Source organism: Oryzias melastigma, linkage group LG5 (genome assembly GCF_002922805.2).
Source record: "Oryzias melastigma strain HK-1 linkage group LG5, ASM292280v2, whole genome shotgun sequence".
NCBI lineage: Eukaryota > Metazoa > Chordata > Actinopteri > Beloniformes > Adrianichthyidae > Oryzias > Oryzias melastigma.
Window position 1 is genome coordinate 5473693 of NC_050516.1, and position 16230 is coordinate 5489922.

At 42.1% G+C, this 16230-nt stretch overlaps 3 protein-coding genes across 5 annotated transcripts; 1 reads left to right on the plus strand and 2 right to left on the minus strand.

The window, feature by feature from the left end:
• Positions 1-929: 929 nt before the first annotated feature.
• Positions 930-6742, minus strand: LOC112145095 (complement C1q subcomponent subunit A). 2 transcript variants are annotated; one of them, XM_024270132.2, is made up of 7 exons: positions 6580-6742; positions 3772-3990; positions 3483-3659; positions 1667-1746; positions 1477-1593; positions 1313-1387; positions 930-1235 (listed from the first exon to the last, which is right to left on the minus strand). In XM_024270132.2, the coding sequence occupies exons 2-7, from the start codon at positions 3950-3952 to the stop codon at positions 1086-1088; spliced, it is 780 nt and encodes a 259-aa protein (XP_024125900.1). In that variant the 5' UTR covers positions 3953-3990; positions 6580-6742; the 3' UTR covers positions 930-1085. The 2 variants fall into 2 exon arrangements, with proteins under 2 accessions (XP_024125900.1, XP_024125901.1); XM_024270133.2 differs by having other exon boundaries at positions 3772-3943; positions 6580-6739.
• An 831-nt stretch (positions 6743-7573) lies between these two features.
• On the minus strand, positions 7574-10934 carry tma7 (translation machinery associated 7 homolog). Its single transcript, XM_024270134.2, has 4 exons — positions 10800-10934; positions 10278-10333; positions 10021-10108; positions 7574-7899 (listed from the first exon to the last, which is right to left on the minus strand). The coding sequence occupies exons 1-4, from the start codon at positions 10813-10815 to the stop codon at positions 7865-7867; spliced, it is 195 nt and encodes a 64-aa protein (XP_024125902.1). The 5' UTR covers positions 10816-10934; the 3' UTR covers positions 7574-7864.
• On the plus strand, positions 10901-15607 carry ccdc51 (coiled-coil domain containing 51). Of its 2 annotated transcripts, none has more exons than XM_024270130.1 (7): positions 10901-11039; positions 12331-12374; positions 12819-13002; positions 13086-13223; positions 13347-13511; positions 13577-13783; positions 14597-15607. In XM_024270130.1, the coding sequence occupies exons 2-7, from the start codon at positions 12370-12372 to the stop codon at positions 15161-15163; spliced, it is 1266 nt and encodes a 421-aa protein (XP_024125898.1). In that variant the 5' UTR covers positions 10901-11039; positions 12331-12369; the 3' UTR covers positions 15164-15607. The 2 variants fall into 2 exon arrangements, with proteins under 2 accessions (XP_024125898.1, XP_024125899.1); XM_024270131.2 differs by lacking the exon at positions 10901-11039 and adding an exon at positions 11463-11529.
• Positions 15608-16230: the final 623 nt, after the last annotated feature.

Consider the following 16230-nt stretch of genomic DNA (forward strand, 5'->3'; position numbering starts at 1 on the left):
ACAATTTCGATTTTTCTTTTTTTTTTTTTCTCAACACAATGAATCAAAGGTATTTTAAGGCCAGGTATGTTTTCTTTTTGTCCCTTTCATCAAACTGTCTGTTTTCCTGCTAACAGAAATGATTCAATGCAAATAAACCATTGTACAGAATACTGAAATGATCACAAATCCTTCATACTTGGTTCATGTTGTGCTCCATGTGACTGATTTGCTGAGCGCAAACTCACCCGCGCTCGCAATCAGAGCAAACGACCATTCACGTGCAGCTTGCGGAGCGAGCGAAGAACAGAGAGCTAAAGAGAGTTAATAAAAAAAGAGCACGGCTCCCAGGATGAAGTCAGGGAAACAGTCATGAAGCTGCATCGTCACCATGAATGCTGTCACGGTAGATCGGTCAAAGTTGGATGAAAATGTAAAGTTGCAGGATGAGGAACAAATCTCGGTTTTGGTTGAATTTGTGTTAATAGTTGTGATCGCAACATCACAAAATTCTGGAGGGAATGACTTATGTAAAACTTTTAAATCAGAAGGAGCCGAGAAAATTTCCCAGGAGGAGAGAGCAGATGAAGAGCACGTAGCCGGTTCGCTACACACACAAACACTCTCAAGAACAGATTCACTTTTGTGTTTATGAAGGACATTGTAAATGTGCTTCCTTCAGCGGCAAAATCTCCAAACGTCTGTGATGAGATATGACAAGTTTAAATTCAGATGCATGTGAAGAAATGTTATGCTATTTTAGATTAACTTTAGTTTTTCTCTACAAAAAAATCACAAAAGTTTGTTTTGTGCTGTTTTTACTTATGTCACTTTACGCCGGAGATGTCATGTAATTACCAAAACATTGTGTGTTTGTGTTGCTCTTTTATCATTGCTGCCATACCCCATTCTCATGAAGACCATTTCTTATTCAGAGATCATGAAACAAATTATAAGACTGTTTATAGGAGCGGCTTTATTTTTGTGAAAAAAAAAAAAAGAATTCAGGACTGCAGATCTGGCTTGTGGCTCAAACATTTGCAGTTTGAAGCTAAACAGGATTCAAAAGTGATGCCGTGGATTGATCAGAGCCGCTTCCATCTGAGCTATTGGGCTGTGAAGATCAGGAAGCCGTTGAAGATGATCTGTTTGCTCTGACTATTATCGATGACGTTGGCCTCTTGCTGGTCTTGAAAGGACTCGAGCCACACCTTGTCACCTGCTGTCAGCTGTAAGACCACGCCCCCGGAGAGCACCTGAAACCCAAAGCAGGTCATCAACACAAGCAGTAGCAGCTTGTGGAGGGGGCCGAGCCCGGTTCTGGAAAACCCACCTGTTCATTACCGTAATCACAGAACACCAGCTGCTTGTCCAGAACGGTGCTGACGATGGCCAGGCAGATACTGACCTGCAGACACCAGAACCGTCATGTCAGTGCGCTCCTAAAACACTGCAGACCTTCAGGATGCAGGTGAGGTAGTGTAATGAGGACGTTACCCTGGCAACGGAGTGAAAGTTGAAGTAATAAACTCCAGATATGTCACAGATGAACTCTCCTGTGTTGGTTTTAAAATGACCGGGGATATTGACCACATCGACCCAGTCTTTTACTACCTAGAACCCAGAAACAGTGAAGATCTGCATCATCAAACATTTACATTCCAGAGATTCTGGCATCAGACCGAACCTGTGAGAAGGGAGGATAGGTGGTGATGTTTCTGATGACCGAGAAGGCTGATTGATCGCCGACCTGGTCAGACTGCTGACCTGGAGGTAAAAGACGGACAGGTGAAGAGATTTAAAGTGTAAGAGGATTTGAAAAGAAACCTGGTGACGTAAACACCACTAAACTCCTGCTGGAAGGAGATGGAGTCGAGATTTGTTGATGGCTTCTCGTGCCGTGATGGATTTTTCAGGTGGAGTACCACAGACAGCCGGGGGGGGCAGATGCAATCTAACTGTGCCATTTATCTATTTATTTTTTGCACGGTAATAAAAAAACTATTGATGAAACATTTGAGCGGCTGGGTGGCTCAGTGGGCTAGGTGAAGGGCTGACATGCAGGAGCCCTGGGTTCGATACCCAGGGTTGTCCACTGATCCCCACCCAGATTGGGTCCTTAGCCAAGACCCTTGACGCTGCTGCCTAACTGGGTCCCTGTGCCCCTCAAGTACAGGGTTGTGTCAGGAAGGGCATCCGGCGTAAAAACTCTGACAAATCACTGATGTGAAACAGTGGGTGCTGTTACGCTGTGGAGACCCCGAAAGGGATAAGCTGAAAGTGAACTACATTGATGAAACATTTGAATCCAATCGGAATGGCTCCAATCTCACAAAGTGTGACAAACACGGCAGAGTTTTCTGGAGTTCCTCAGGGTTTCGTTTTAGCTACACTATCATTTAGATGAACTCTGTTTAGTTTTTCAGCTAATTTTAATTGGTCGCTTAAAGCTATGCTTTTCCATGATTTCAGATGACATCAAATCCTCTTTTACACTTACGGTTAAACAATATTTACAAAATATTGAATTTTATCAGTTTTATATTCTCATCTACAGAATCCATTTTACTACAAATGTTTTATTTTTCTTTCCTCAGAGTTATTCCGTTTAATGATTATTTTGTCCAGTAAAATGGGGAATTTCTGTTCATTTATGTTTATAGATGTTCAATCTGTTAGGATTTTTTAGGGGGTATGTTTTGGGGGGGTGTTTGCATTTGCTTTTCTCTTTCTTCGCGCTGCAGACCTTTTGACTAAAGAAGTTTTGATTTTGACGATTTCTTTGAGCCATCTGACTTCCTGAGGTGTTTCATGAAAACTGTCTAGGTCATCACAAACCTTTGGCGTTTGCTGCAAATCCAGGCGATGGAGCAAAAGTGTAAAATTCAAAAAAATGTTTCTAAATAAAGACAATTTATTAAAATGTGAGGTTTTTAAGAGGAAACATTTCCTCCACGGCTGCACCAAACCTTACTTCATATTCCATAAGCTGCTGTTCTAACCGTTTAATATTTTCGTATTTTTGCAAATACTTTTATCTCTTGCTGTCGTCACCTTGACAGTCTCATTGCTGACTCCAGCACTTTTAAATCTTGCATTTTAACATATCAAAGGTTTGTGAGACCTTGAAAATAACGCACCTCTCTATTTTATTATTTGAAGGTTTATTTGAAGCACCTGAGCTGTCCCCGGTGACGCTTAAACATAAAATCTTTAACGTACTGTAACTTTTCAAGGGCGAACACGATAATTCCTGTAGATTTTGAAGGAGAAAAGCGGCTCGACAAACAGAAACACTGGAGCTCCGGTGTTAAAGGGTTGATGAGCCTTGGCTTGTTGGACTCAATAATTAAACAAATCAATCAATTTGAGAAGCTTTGATTGTTTCCATGTTCTGGTCTGAAGTCCGGCTAGATTCCTGAGAACATCTCCTTTCTGGTTTCTTTGACAGACGGATCCTGTGCTTTATTGTTTAAAGATGTTTGCAGAAAACATGTCGTTACCTCGGTTGACTCTCTTCCCATCCGGTCCGGGAAGACCAGGTCTACCAGGCAGACCAGGTGATCCCAAATCACCTTGGTAACCTTTGGGCCCCAGGTCTCCCTGCTCCCCTCGACTCCCCTTCTCCCCCTTCATCCTCTGCAGGACGCTGGAGCTGACTGGACCGTCGGCCAGTGTTCCTAACCAGAAGATGCAGAGAAACTGGATTCAGGTTTTTTTATTTTATTTTCCATCTATAAAACTCGTCCTGTGCTCAGGAAGTGGATGGATGAAAAGATCTTTGAATGTTACCTGGCTCTCCTTTGTCACCCTTCACTCCAGGCCAGCCATCTCTTCCGGAGGCTCCGTCCTGACCTGGACGGCCGTCCGTTCCTTTGCAGCTCACGTCACTCTGAACGCCGGAGATCAGCAAGGCCACTCCCACAAAAACAGGCAGGTAAGGAGAGCCTTTCATGGTGCAACTCTGCAGCATGAGCAGAAGAAGGAAGTGACCTCAGGAAAACCGTGTACCTGCAATAATGCAGGTGTGAATGTTTTGAGCTGAATGATGATGTTGAAGCTAAAACATTAAATTGTTGAAGCATATATTATTAACATAGTTAAAGTTTAATATTTCAAAAATGGGTCATGAAGTTATTTGTTTGGATCAACTAAATTGCTTCAAGCTAAATTAGCTGAAGGATTTAAAGGATCTGTAATCAAAAATGTCAAGTAAGTTTTCAATAAAGTTTGAAAAAATCAAGAAATTGAAAAGACTGAAAAGAAGCTGAGACCTCCCAGTTATTTAGTTAAAGATAAACAAAACACAACATTATGATGAATTCAGTGAATCCATGTTTTCATTCATTGTTACTGTTTTAGGCCTCTCTTTATGAACCAAAAACTTGTTTTTATTTAAACTTTAAAAGATTTTTTTATTCAGACATTTACTTTTTTTTTAGCATTTTCATTTTTAATCTGCTCTGTTTTGTCTCCTGTTTAAAAATATTTAAGTTATTTTTACTGCATTAATGATACTAAAAACGAAATACTTTTTTTATTTTAATGAATTTTATTAATATTTGAATAACGTTGTTTGTATTTACCGTGCTTGTTGTGTTTGTGACAACATTTATTTAATGTATTTTTTGTTGTTTCATTCATTTATGAATGTATTTTATTTTTCTCTTCTTGTTCTTTTAGAACTTGTGTTTCTATCTGTTTACTAAAATTAGTATAACTAATCATTTTTGATCTTTGGGTGGCTCAGTGGGCTAGGTGAAGGGCTGACACGCAGGAGCCCTTGGTTCGATTCCCAGGGTTGTCCACTGATCCCCACCCAGATTGGGTCCTTAGGCAAGACCCTTGACGCTGCTGCCTAACTGGGTCCCTGTGCCCCTCAAGTACAGGGTTGTGTCAGGAACATAGACTGTATATAAAATAACTGGACGAAGCAAGCCCCACTACTTCCGTGTTCCATATAGGAAGTACCACTGGGTTGCAAAAAGGCCAAAGTCCCATTGACTTACATTGAGAAACAGACAGTTATTTCTCAGTCATTTTATATGTCAGAATAATCATTCTTCCTCTGCTGCTTTCTGATTAACTTCTTTTTTCTAATCCTAATTTTTTTTCAAAGATTTTTTTCCATTATCACAAGTTATTAGAGTTATAAATTGACCAATCAGATGGCTCAATAAGCGTTTGTGGGTCTGACGTCGACCGTCTGGGGGGTTTGAGTGACAGGTGACGGGTAGCCAATGGGAGCAGACTTCATCAATGGCTCCGTCAAAAGACCTTTAACACCTACTTTACAATTCAACAATGTACCTACCAGTCATTGTTCTACTGTTGTTTTCCTCAGTGGAATGTACCGATGCAGCAGTTTAAAACAACAAGAGACCCATGCTCTCCACATTTTTAGATGAGGATTTACTCTGTAGAAATAGATTTCACTCTGAGGTTATGTGCTTTGGACTTTTTTCTTTGTTTAATGTTCATTTTTCACTTTTCACTCGTATTTTCAAACAGAAAAAAGATCCAGCTGTTCACTTGTTAGGATGGTTATTTATTTTAAATACCGCTGAACGCGCTTCTCACGTGCATCTGATCAGACTGTAAACCTGCATGTGAAGTAACGCTGTGGCTCGCGCGAGGGGGCCGCGCGCAGTTCGGGCACAGCGTCACCCAAATGCTCCTTTTATCTCGACAAAAATGAATAAATGTAAGTAAATCCAAAAGGACCGCTGACAGAATCAAATGTTGGAATGGTTCTCCCTCGGCTTCAGCAATGACTTGTACAATTCTCTCGAGGCGACGACGATGAAGTTGGCTTCCGATTCACAGCGAGAGCGTTCCACTGTATTTTTCGAACTCAGACCACCTAAAAACAGGTCCTGTTCGGAAAATTCGGAAGCCAACTTCACGGTCGTCTCGAGCCAGCGTTTACATCCGCGGTCCCATGGTAGAGGCGTGGAAAGAGGCAGACGGTTGCAATAATCTCACTCCTGATTGGCGACAGTACTTCCTGTAGATTCCATGACTCAGCTATGACTCAGACCAATCTCTGGAGATTGTTTGCAAATGGCGGTATCCATTTCAGGAATTGACGGGGAAAGCGGCGGCCTACTTTCGCGAGGAGAGGAAGTAATGCATTTCCAATGGGGGACCTCAGTGCTCGATCTGTCCATTAATTTTTACAGTCTATGGTCAGGAAGGGCATCCGGGGTAAAAACTCTGACAAATCACTGATGTGAAACAGTGGGTGCTGTTACACTGTGGAGACCCAGAAAGGGATAAGCTGGAAGTGAACCAATAATTTTTAATCTTTAACAAAAAGTACTTTAAAAAAAATATAAGGTAAAATTAAGATTTTAATTCTTCTTAAAATTGTTACGAAACCACTGAAAAATGACACAATAGATATTAATTTAATATAAAAATGATCATCTGAACCTTTTTCTTTAAGTTTTATTCATTTCTCTTCAGTTCTACATGTTAACAGTTAAAAGTTTGAACAACTTTTAAGTTCTGCAAAGGTTTGGCTAAATGATTTGATTTAAAACAATAAATGTTGTAAATGAAGAGTTTTGTTGAGAACAGGAGAAATCTTTGACTCACCGTGAAACCTTTAGCGTTCGTATGGAGCCTCTTTTAGAGCGGAATGAAATTTCCGACTCATTCAGATTCAAGCGGTTTAAAAAAAAGAGGAAATGAAAATGTTGATGAGAGACGAAGATCAGCCCGTCTAAGACATCAAAAAGTTTTACGTTTTATTTGAAACTTTGATGAGAAAAAATGACATTTCTCTTACTTTCTTTCTGACATTTCTGTTCCTGGAGTTTGAAATGGTCAAAGTGTCACAGAATCAGGTTTAGTCCAAAGGAAAGTCAGACTTTGTGACGAGTTTTGGAAAACTGCAGCTGACTGGCTACAGTTCAGCCTCTCCAGCTTGTTGCAGAGATGCTGATCTGATCCTTGTTTGTGTTTTTTCTTTAAATGCTTGTATTTTAATTTAATTTCTTCCTTGTATTTCAATCAACCCTTCAGTTTTATATCTTTTTAGTGTCGTTGCTTTTCCATTTTTTTTACATTAAAAACAAAATTGAAGTTGAAATTAAAAAGAAAATTGTTTTAATTTAAAAATGAAAGATCTGAGAGCATCCAGCAGGATCCGATGAAGCTGAACTTTGTCCAGTCTGGTCTGGATCCAGTCCGACACAAACCTGTCCAGAGTCCAGAACATGCCGTCCAGTCTGGTTTAGAAGGGATTTTAAATGGTTTACCCTCAAATCAAAACAGTTTAGGTATGAACTGACATTGGTCCTCTTCGTCTTTAAAGTTGTTTTATCCTTAAACCAGCATCAGAAGATCTTCATTGATGGAGTCCTGAGTCCAGCTCAGAGGGAAACGTTTTAACATCAGGAACTCACATTCTGTTCAGTTTTCTGTGTAAAATGATTTCAATGCAGTTAAAAGGACAAACTCTCTGAAGTGGAGCAAAATAACAACAGAATATTTGTGTCCTCTTTATAAGACAATAATTACTTTCCGTGGTAAAACCTCTTTTACCTTAATGTGGTTTGTTTTTGTTCAAAGCAGAATGAAAACAGCACAGAATACAAAATTTGTTTATTTATTTCCCCCTATTCACAGAAAAAAAATGAATAAAACTAAAATGTGTTAGTTTCACACGATGCCGTCACCATGGCGACGCCTCTGCAGACGTTATTGGTCATAAAGGAGGAACAGTAATAGGACGGAGCACCGTTCTATCATCGCTCTTCTCTTATTCGTCATGTTTCTCCTCGTGCGGTTCGAGTGCTGGGGGGCCGAACATTAAATGAAGTCTTTGGGCAGACAGAAGGACAGGAAGGGGTCACACTAGAATCTTCTGATGCAGACTTTATTTCTTTCCTGATTTCTTGATGCCGCTGCCACCTACAGGTCAAAAACAGAAAATGAAAAAAAAAACAAAGACATCTGAAACATACAGAACTAAGAATCGCTGGTTATAAAATAAAAACAGATCAGCCTACTGCGCAGGAGTGGAGCTCACTTAGTAAAAATAAGATGGAAAGTATATCTGTTGATTCGTTTTAACAGGAACTCACAAATTGGAAACAATATTGGGTTTAAATAACAAAATTCTCCAAAAGTTAAATGTCAAACTTCAGCTGATCTGTGGCTGAAAAAATCTGCTCACATCAGACACAATCAAGATTGTTTTTTGAAATCTCACTGCTCGCTCTGTATACTGCACACCTATAGATTTATTACAGGGCATCAAACGTCCATAGGCCGGAAGCGGCAAATAATGACGGCATTAGGATTTTATTAAAAAGACCAGAGTGGTGCAGCGTGGGTGTGATGTTGGTGTGGGAGTTATCCCTCTTTTAGCTCTTTCAAAGACCCATTCTAATGAAAATTGGGCTTTTAGCTTGTACTTGTGACCTATTTCTGATGATAAAGGACATATATAAATAGTGCTGGGCGATATGACGATATACATCGTGTGGACGATAAAAAAGCGTCTATCGTCCCGTTTGTCCTCTACGTTTAAATCCTCATTAAGCTAATTTGATCAATTATTACGCCAAATATGTCATTATCAGACCATCCAGGTCTTTGCACGATTTGTTCCACACCCACAACTTTACCAATCTACCGTGACAACAGTCATGGATGACGACGCTGCTGCATGACCGTTTCTCTTCTGACATCTTACCGTAATCTCTTTTATCTTCTCTGACTTTTTCTCTTCAAGACGCACATGAACAGTCACCCCGCAGGAAGAGTGGCGGTCCGCTGCACGCAAACGTGCACGCGGCAGAGTGAAGGTGTGCTGCTTGCAAACGTGCACGTGGCGGGATGCAGGTGTGCTGCTTGCAAACGTGCACGCGGCAGAGTGAAGGTGTGCTGCTTGCAAACGTGCACTCTGCGTAGGTGAAGGTGTGCTGCGCGCAAACGTGCACGCGGTGGAGTGAAGGTGTGCTGCTTGCAAACGTGCACGTGGCGGGATGCAGGTGTGCTGCTTGCAAACGTGCACGCGGTGGAGTGAAGGTTCCCTGAGCGCATGCATGCACGCGGTGAGCGAAGGTGCAGGTACGGAGCGGTCTGTCATTTTGCGCGGTGCACAGCTGCTGCACAACATGAGAGAAAGGCAGAGAGACTCTGGACCTTCTGAACCTTTCCACTGTCGGTGGAGAACATGGAGATCTGAGGATTAATCTGATTATGTTGTTTTTTTAAGTTTATACATTTTCACTGGAAAACGTCATTTTATTCTAAATGTTTAAATCAACACACAAATATGTGTTATTATGAGCAGAGAGGACAAAAGTTAACTTTGTGTTTCTAGTCAAGTTAAATGACAGCACAGCAACATTGTATATGGTGATGATGAAGTATTTTCCTAGAGCATCTGTCACAATAAAGAGTTGGAATATGAGAATGTGAAGTTTATTTCATAATTAACATTTTTAGGTGCTTTTCAAAACAATATTATATTAAAAACATTGCATCTTTTGTCACAACTTTTCACAAAAGCTGCTGCAACATCAGGCATATCTTCAGAGAATAGCTGAAAATATACTTTATTGTCCAATATCAAGATATATATCGTATTGTGATATAAAATAATTTATATTGTGATATAAAATATTTTATATCGTGATATACATTTTTTCCATATCGCCCAGAACTATATATATAAAGAAAATTGAGCTAAAAATTACTTTTCTGGTTATTTCTTTATCCAAATTGTTGTGAATGAGGAGCAGACGAAAAAAAATCCTGTTTGAAAAGGAGCTTTTGTATGAACTTGTATGCATTCCTTCATGAGAAATAAGCCACTAGAACATTTTACGAACACAAAACTTTAGAGAATTATTTTAATTCAATGTAATATTTTCTGTTTTCCATGGTGTCAATATTTGGACCTTAGGTTGGTGAGAACAAACTCTATTCATCCTTCAGAGTTCACACTCAACAACAGTAACTGTTCTGAGAAAGAGCTACTGCAGTGACTGGAAAAGATCTCGTCCGTCGTCCTTCACTCACCAAGAGGTCCTTTTCCAGATGCTTTGGCCTTCAGCGCCTCCAAGGCCTTCTGCTCTTCTTTCTGCTTCTGCTTAAATGCCACCTCATCCTGTGGACACAAAAAACATCCAGGGGTCAGAAGGTTTAGAGTCCAATCAGTGACTGAACACTCCATCACTGTGATTCATTTGAAACCGCTTTGGCACACAGACCGTCTTCTTCAATGTAACTGTCATTGGGAGTCAGAGACCAAGAAATGTGTCAGAAATCCCACTTACATCATCCATTTCTTTGGACTGTTTCTTGGGGGCCTTCAGAGGTTTCTTTTTGCCTCCTGTGAAAAAACAAATTAAACAGGAAAGACATATGGCATTCGAATAAATCTAAAATTGAAAACATCAACGTAGGAAAGCCAAAACTTTTATTTATTCATTTATTTATTTATTTATTTTAGAAAAAGCAAAGTTGTTTGTGGTCGAATTAATAACCAAACAGTGTTCAGAGTGAGTGCTGTCAGAATAAACTAGATATTCCTGAACGCTTTAGCTGTTACCCAGTTGGGAACTGAACCACTCAGCTACCACATTTGTCATGAACATTTATCCGAAAAAGAAACACATTATCTCTTATAACTGTGTCTCTAAGACACATTTTAAACAAAACACAGAAGTCCGTTTGGACGACACATTGGATTTCATTAGCATAAACTAGCTAACCCGCTCAGAAAATCTCGCCGTTGCAGATTTAATTAACCTCTGTTCTCTGGGATCAAAGACACAAATAAAGCTCAAATATCTCACCTTCTCTTCCAGACATGCTTGGATTTACTAATATTTGCAAAAAGATATGACAGAAATATCGCTGCGAAGGAGGCGATGCTAACAATGCTAATCCGCGCTGTCAGGACCCCGGAAATAGAAACTCTCTGAAGTGCCTGAACAAAAACAATAACGAGAAGCGACTCGTGTTCATTGATTAATAGTTTGGATAAGAAAATGTTTCCATCGAGGACAGAAATGCTCTGACAGCACGTCAAAAGGGTAGGTTTGACTTTAACTTTCCCGAAGAAACACATTTTCCGTGAAAACATTTAACGCAGCAAAAATTAAGATAGCCGGCTACTGTTAGCATCGTGAAGCTAGCCATAAGCAGGTAACCTTGACAGATAAAGTTTCGGTTTTAAATAATCAGATGTATTAAAAGTAGAGTGTTTTTGAAATAATTTTGACGATTTATTTAACGCATTAAGCGGAATATATATGTAATTTATATTCAATAGAATCGTTATTGGCTAAATCAAAAATTGAAAGTCGTAGTTTGAGGTATGAACAGAGAGAATGACGTAAACATTTATTAAATCTATATTTTGTAAAGGTAAGGTAATTCTTCTCTTTCTAAGATGATATCATAGTGTTTTAAAGGTTACCATGATTACGTGATTACGACACTGACTTACTGCTTATCTGTGATAAACTTTGCAGGACACTGCAGGATATCTATGTTATCTGAACTAGTTCATCTACATTACAGGTAGAATAAAAAAAAAAAATATATATATATATATATATGTAAAATCAACAATGCTGTCATATTTTGTTTTTATTTATTTGTTTATGTTTCAATTACATACACAAACATCTGATGCAAAAATGATGAAAAAACAAAAGAAAATGACAGAATAGTGGGGAAATATTCCTTTAAAAAAGATAATAAATGTTGCATTAATTTTTTGACAAAAGTAACAAAAACTAGAGGACCTGCATTACCATGATGAAGCTTAAGGTGTTCATTGAATATCCAGCAATGTGGAAAGTCTTTAAAGCAGATTTAAAAGTTATGATGGATGTTTCAAGAGAAAGTGATGAAGGTGGGAGAGAGAGACACCAAAAACAGAACAACCTGAAGCGCTCCTAAGATGCTCCTAAGGCCATAAAAGGTCAGGTTGCCGGGCAGAATAGTCTGTCGGATGAGACTGCTGTATAATCTCACTCTCTTTGAGATCCTAAACATTACAGAAGCTTATTGTAAACATTGAAATGATCCAAAATCTGCATCATAATGAGCAGAACACCAAGCAGAAGATTCAGAAGAAGGTTTCCTGGCTAATGAATCATAATGTCTCTGTTTCATCTGTATCTACATTCTTCCAAACCTTCATAAAAAGATTGTTTACTTAGAGATTCAATTTTGAAGAATAACAGAAGTGTGATCTGATTTCACAGCTGATGTTCTCATTCCCATATTCTGATGAAGATCCAGTTATTTCTGCTCTTTCATCTGTTTGATTCGATCAGACTGATCCCTTTGTCTGACTGGTTCTCTTTCCTACAGGAGCCTGTTTTCCCGTGGAAGTGGCTGCTTCTCTTCTCCATGAGGTGCGTTCGCCGTCATTCTCTGGCTTCCATGATCTACCTGTTTGCTTCCTCTCTAGTTTAGCTGGATCAGGTTCTGGTTGAACCTGGGGCGGCCGTGGTGCAGTGGAAGGGTGGTCAACTCTTGATCTGAAGATTGTGGGTTCAACTCCCGCCTTCCCCACCCATGTGTCGAAGTGTCCTTGGGCAAGACACTGAACCCCAAGTTGCCCCTGGTGGGAGGTTGGCGCCAGTGTTCGGCCGCGGGGCCACCACCAGTGTATGAATGGGTGAATGGGTCTGTGACTGTGAAGCACTTTGGGCCCTCGAAGGAAGGTTGAAAACGCTATACAAGTATACACCATTTTACCATTTCACCTGAGCTCACCTGGGGAAGAAGCTGTGGAGTTGGATCTGGAGAACCAGGGTTGGGAAGCTCTGATCTGATGCATTTTTTGTTCTGTACAGGAGAACCCCGGCTTGTCTCTGGGCTCATGGCTCGTGCCGTTTGTCCCGCCTCCCTGTTAGAACCGGTCCAGTCCGGACCTACAGTTCTCAGCAGCAGCCTGGACCTCCTTCGCCCTCAAGTCACCCTCCTGAGCAAAGAGGTGGAGCTGAGGCGGTGAAGGAGCGCGTCCTGTCTGCCTTCCAAGTACAGGAAGTCTTTCAAAGTGTAGGTGTCAGTATCATCATGTGGGCCACATCACAGGACCCCCTCCATTCTGTCTCCTCCAGCATGCGGACGGTCTGGGGCGACGGTGGGGTCAGAAGTCGGCTCAGGCGGCCACAGCCACCGTCAACCACTGGTGGGAACGGTACGAGGAGTTTGTGGGACTCAACGAGGTCCGAGACGCTCAGACCAAAGTGACGGAGGTCAGTGAGAGGAGGCGCTCCTCCCAGGTTTATCTGAACTGTCAGATTATTTCATCTGACTGACAGGACACCTGAGCCAAGGAGCATGAGGAGGCTTTCAGCGTGCAGGTGTGTTCCTTCCAGGCTGAGGCTGCGTTCATGGTGGCCAGGGGGATCGTGCGGGAGGCGCATGCCAGCCTAGAGGCCCTGCAGGGCCGGCTGAAGGAGGTCCGAGACCGGCTGGACAGAGTCTCCCGGGAGGAGGCTCACTACCTGGAACTGGCGACGCTGGAGCACAAGCTGCTGCAGGTGAGCCGAGGAGAATGCAGTCACCTGCAGAGGAACAAAGTCTCTTAACGTCTGGTGGACTGCAGGAGGAGCGTCGACTCCGGACGGCTTATGAGAGCGCAGAGGGCTCGGAGAGGGAGAAGTTCTCCTTGTTTTCAGCAGCTGTCAGGGAGAGCCACGAGAAGGAGAGGACGAGGGCGGAGCGAACCAAGAACTGGTCCATCATCGGCTCGGTGCTGGGAGCGCTGATCGGCGTCATGGGATCAACGTACATCAACCGCGTTCGTCTGCAGGTGAAGAAGCTCCTCACAGCTCAGTGGCCTTGTGGTAGAGCAGGGGTGTGGTAATCCAGGCCTCAAGGGTTAGCCTCCTGCTGGTTTTCCAGAAACCCTGCCCTATCTGCTGTTGATTACCTGGATCAGGTGTGTTTGGCCAATAAGGAACTTCAATGGCAGAACATTTTCCTTTCATAGTTGGAAAACATGTAGGACACTGGCCCTCGAGGCCTGGAGTTTGACACCTGTGTGGTAGAGTGTCCGCCTGAAACTGGAAGGTTGTGAGTTCAAATCCAGACAGTCATATCAAAGACTCTAAAAATAAAACCTAATGCCTCCCTGCTGGACACTGCATTAGGGGAACAGCACTGGCATCAAATGGTTATTGAGTGCAGCTGTGGCTGCAGCTCACCGCTCCCCCAGGGGAGGGAGCTAATGTGGAGAACAAGTTTGCGTTGCAGCTAATGGGACTTTAACTTTATCAGACCCAATTCCACTCAACTCCTGAAAGGTGGAAATGCAGATCAGCTGGAAACCCAGAACACAACTTCTCACAACAAGAGTTGTGAAAAGTTCATCATCATATAAGTGCAGAAAGCTGCAGATTCCTCTGTTTAGTTAGGATCTGTGGAAAATGTCTGAGGTTCTGCTGGACTCCTCCACCTGCCGGGTTGAACTTGGCAGCACCAGGTCCAACATTTGTGCAGCAAAACAAGGTTTGCATGTTGGGATCTTTGGTTGAGAAGATCTGATGGACTGAATCCATCAGACTGGAACACTTAATCAAATGTTTTAGTTTGAGTCTCCAGATGTTGGCTTGTGTCCTTCCAGGAGCTGAAGAACCTCCTCCTGGAGGCCCAGAAGGGTCCGGAGAGCCTGCAGGAGGCCCTGAAAGTCCAGGCTGGAAACCACCGCTCTCAGCAGGACGAGCTCCGCTCACTCATCGACAGTCTGAGGGTCGCTCTGGCAGATGTTTTCACGCGGCGGGACGGCATTCCTCCACAGAGGTCGGGCTCCTCCGCAGGCCCTCCTGCCGCCCCTCCTTCCGCTTTGAGAGACCTCAGCGTCAGCAGCCAGAGGAGTCTGTCCCTGCTGGAGTCACTCCCCCCACAGCTCGCTCAGCTGGAGCGAGGCCTCGTTCGCGCTCAGAGCGACCTGTCTGCCGTCAGGAACCTCCTGGAAACCAGACCACACATGGAACCGCGGACTGACGTTCAGGCTGCTGGTGTGCAGCTGCAGGGGGAGGAACAAAGGGAGGCAGTGGGGAGGAATCTGGCGGAGACCCAGAGGATGCTGGGAGAAAAGATCAGGACCAATACTTTCTATAATGCGGTGTTCACCTACACGGCGTCAGCCCTCACGGTCTCTGCCGTCTACCTGCTGCTCAGAGGAACATGAGGTGAGCGCAGCAACACTGCAGGATTAATAATCCAAGGAATTAAAATGGAATTATAATCTGGATGAAGTCGGTTTCTCTGATGAATCTTTGACTTCATTACCTAAAGCTCCTCTTCCTGCTGTCTCTAAACAAAAACCTTGATGGAAATATTTTTACAAAACTGATCACAAGATGAGGATCTATTGTAGGACTGGCGAACATGATCAAATTAATCTGTGTTTTAAAATGAGTGCCTGGATTATCTGATGAAACCTCCAGCCTTTTCAGCCAATCAGCCGTTGACCTTTATGGGACCAGACCTGCTGGTGACCTCCAGAGCAGAACGTGGATTCAAATATGCGTTTATGCAAACAGGATGTAAATGAGTCGCAGAGACAAGCCTCTGTTCATGTTACTGGCACTGATGATGATGATGATGAATAAAGGATTCTATGGAAACGTCATTTAGTAATTTAACTTTTCTTATTTTTTCTCTTAGACTAAACTAAAAAACATTACATTAACACTTATTTTATAAAAAAAAAAAAAAACTTTAAATTTCAAGCTTGAAATGACAAACCTTCACAAAAAACTGTTTTTAATGATGTGTCATTCCAAAAACAACCATCAGAGGGCAGCAGATTAATGTGTTTTGTTACAGAACAGGTCCCTTCACATCAGCAGAAAATCATCTTTAATAAAGGAAAACATCCAAAACAAACATAATTAGCATATATATATATATATATATATGCTGAGTTTAAAAAATTGCATATTTTCCCTTATAATTTAACCAATTTTTAGACAGAAAAAAATGTAAACAGCAAACAAATCGTTTTTAGTAAGATCCCAGCGAACATTTCAGTGTGGGCCTCATATGGTTTATTGGTGGGCCCCAGGTGGGGTTGTCCGTGGGTTCCATGGTGGCCCCGCCTGTGTTTGCCCACACTGGTTATGCGGGGACTCGGTGGTCTGGATCTCTACGCTCAGTGTTGGGGGCATAGACTGTAAAAATAATGGACAGAGCGAGCACTGAGGTCCCCCATTGGAAATGCATTACTTCCTCTCCTCGCGAAAGTAGGCCGCC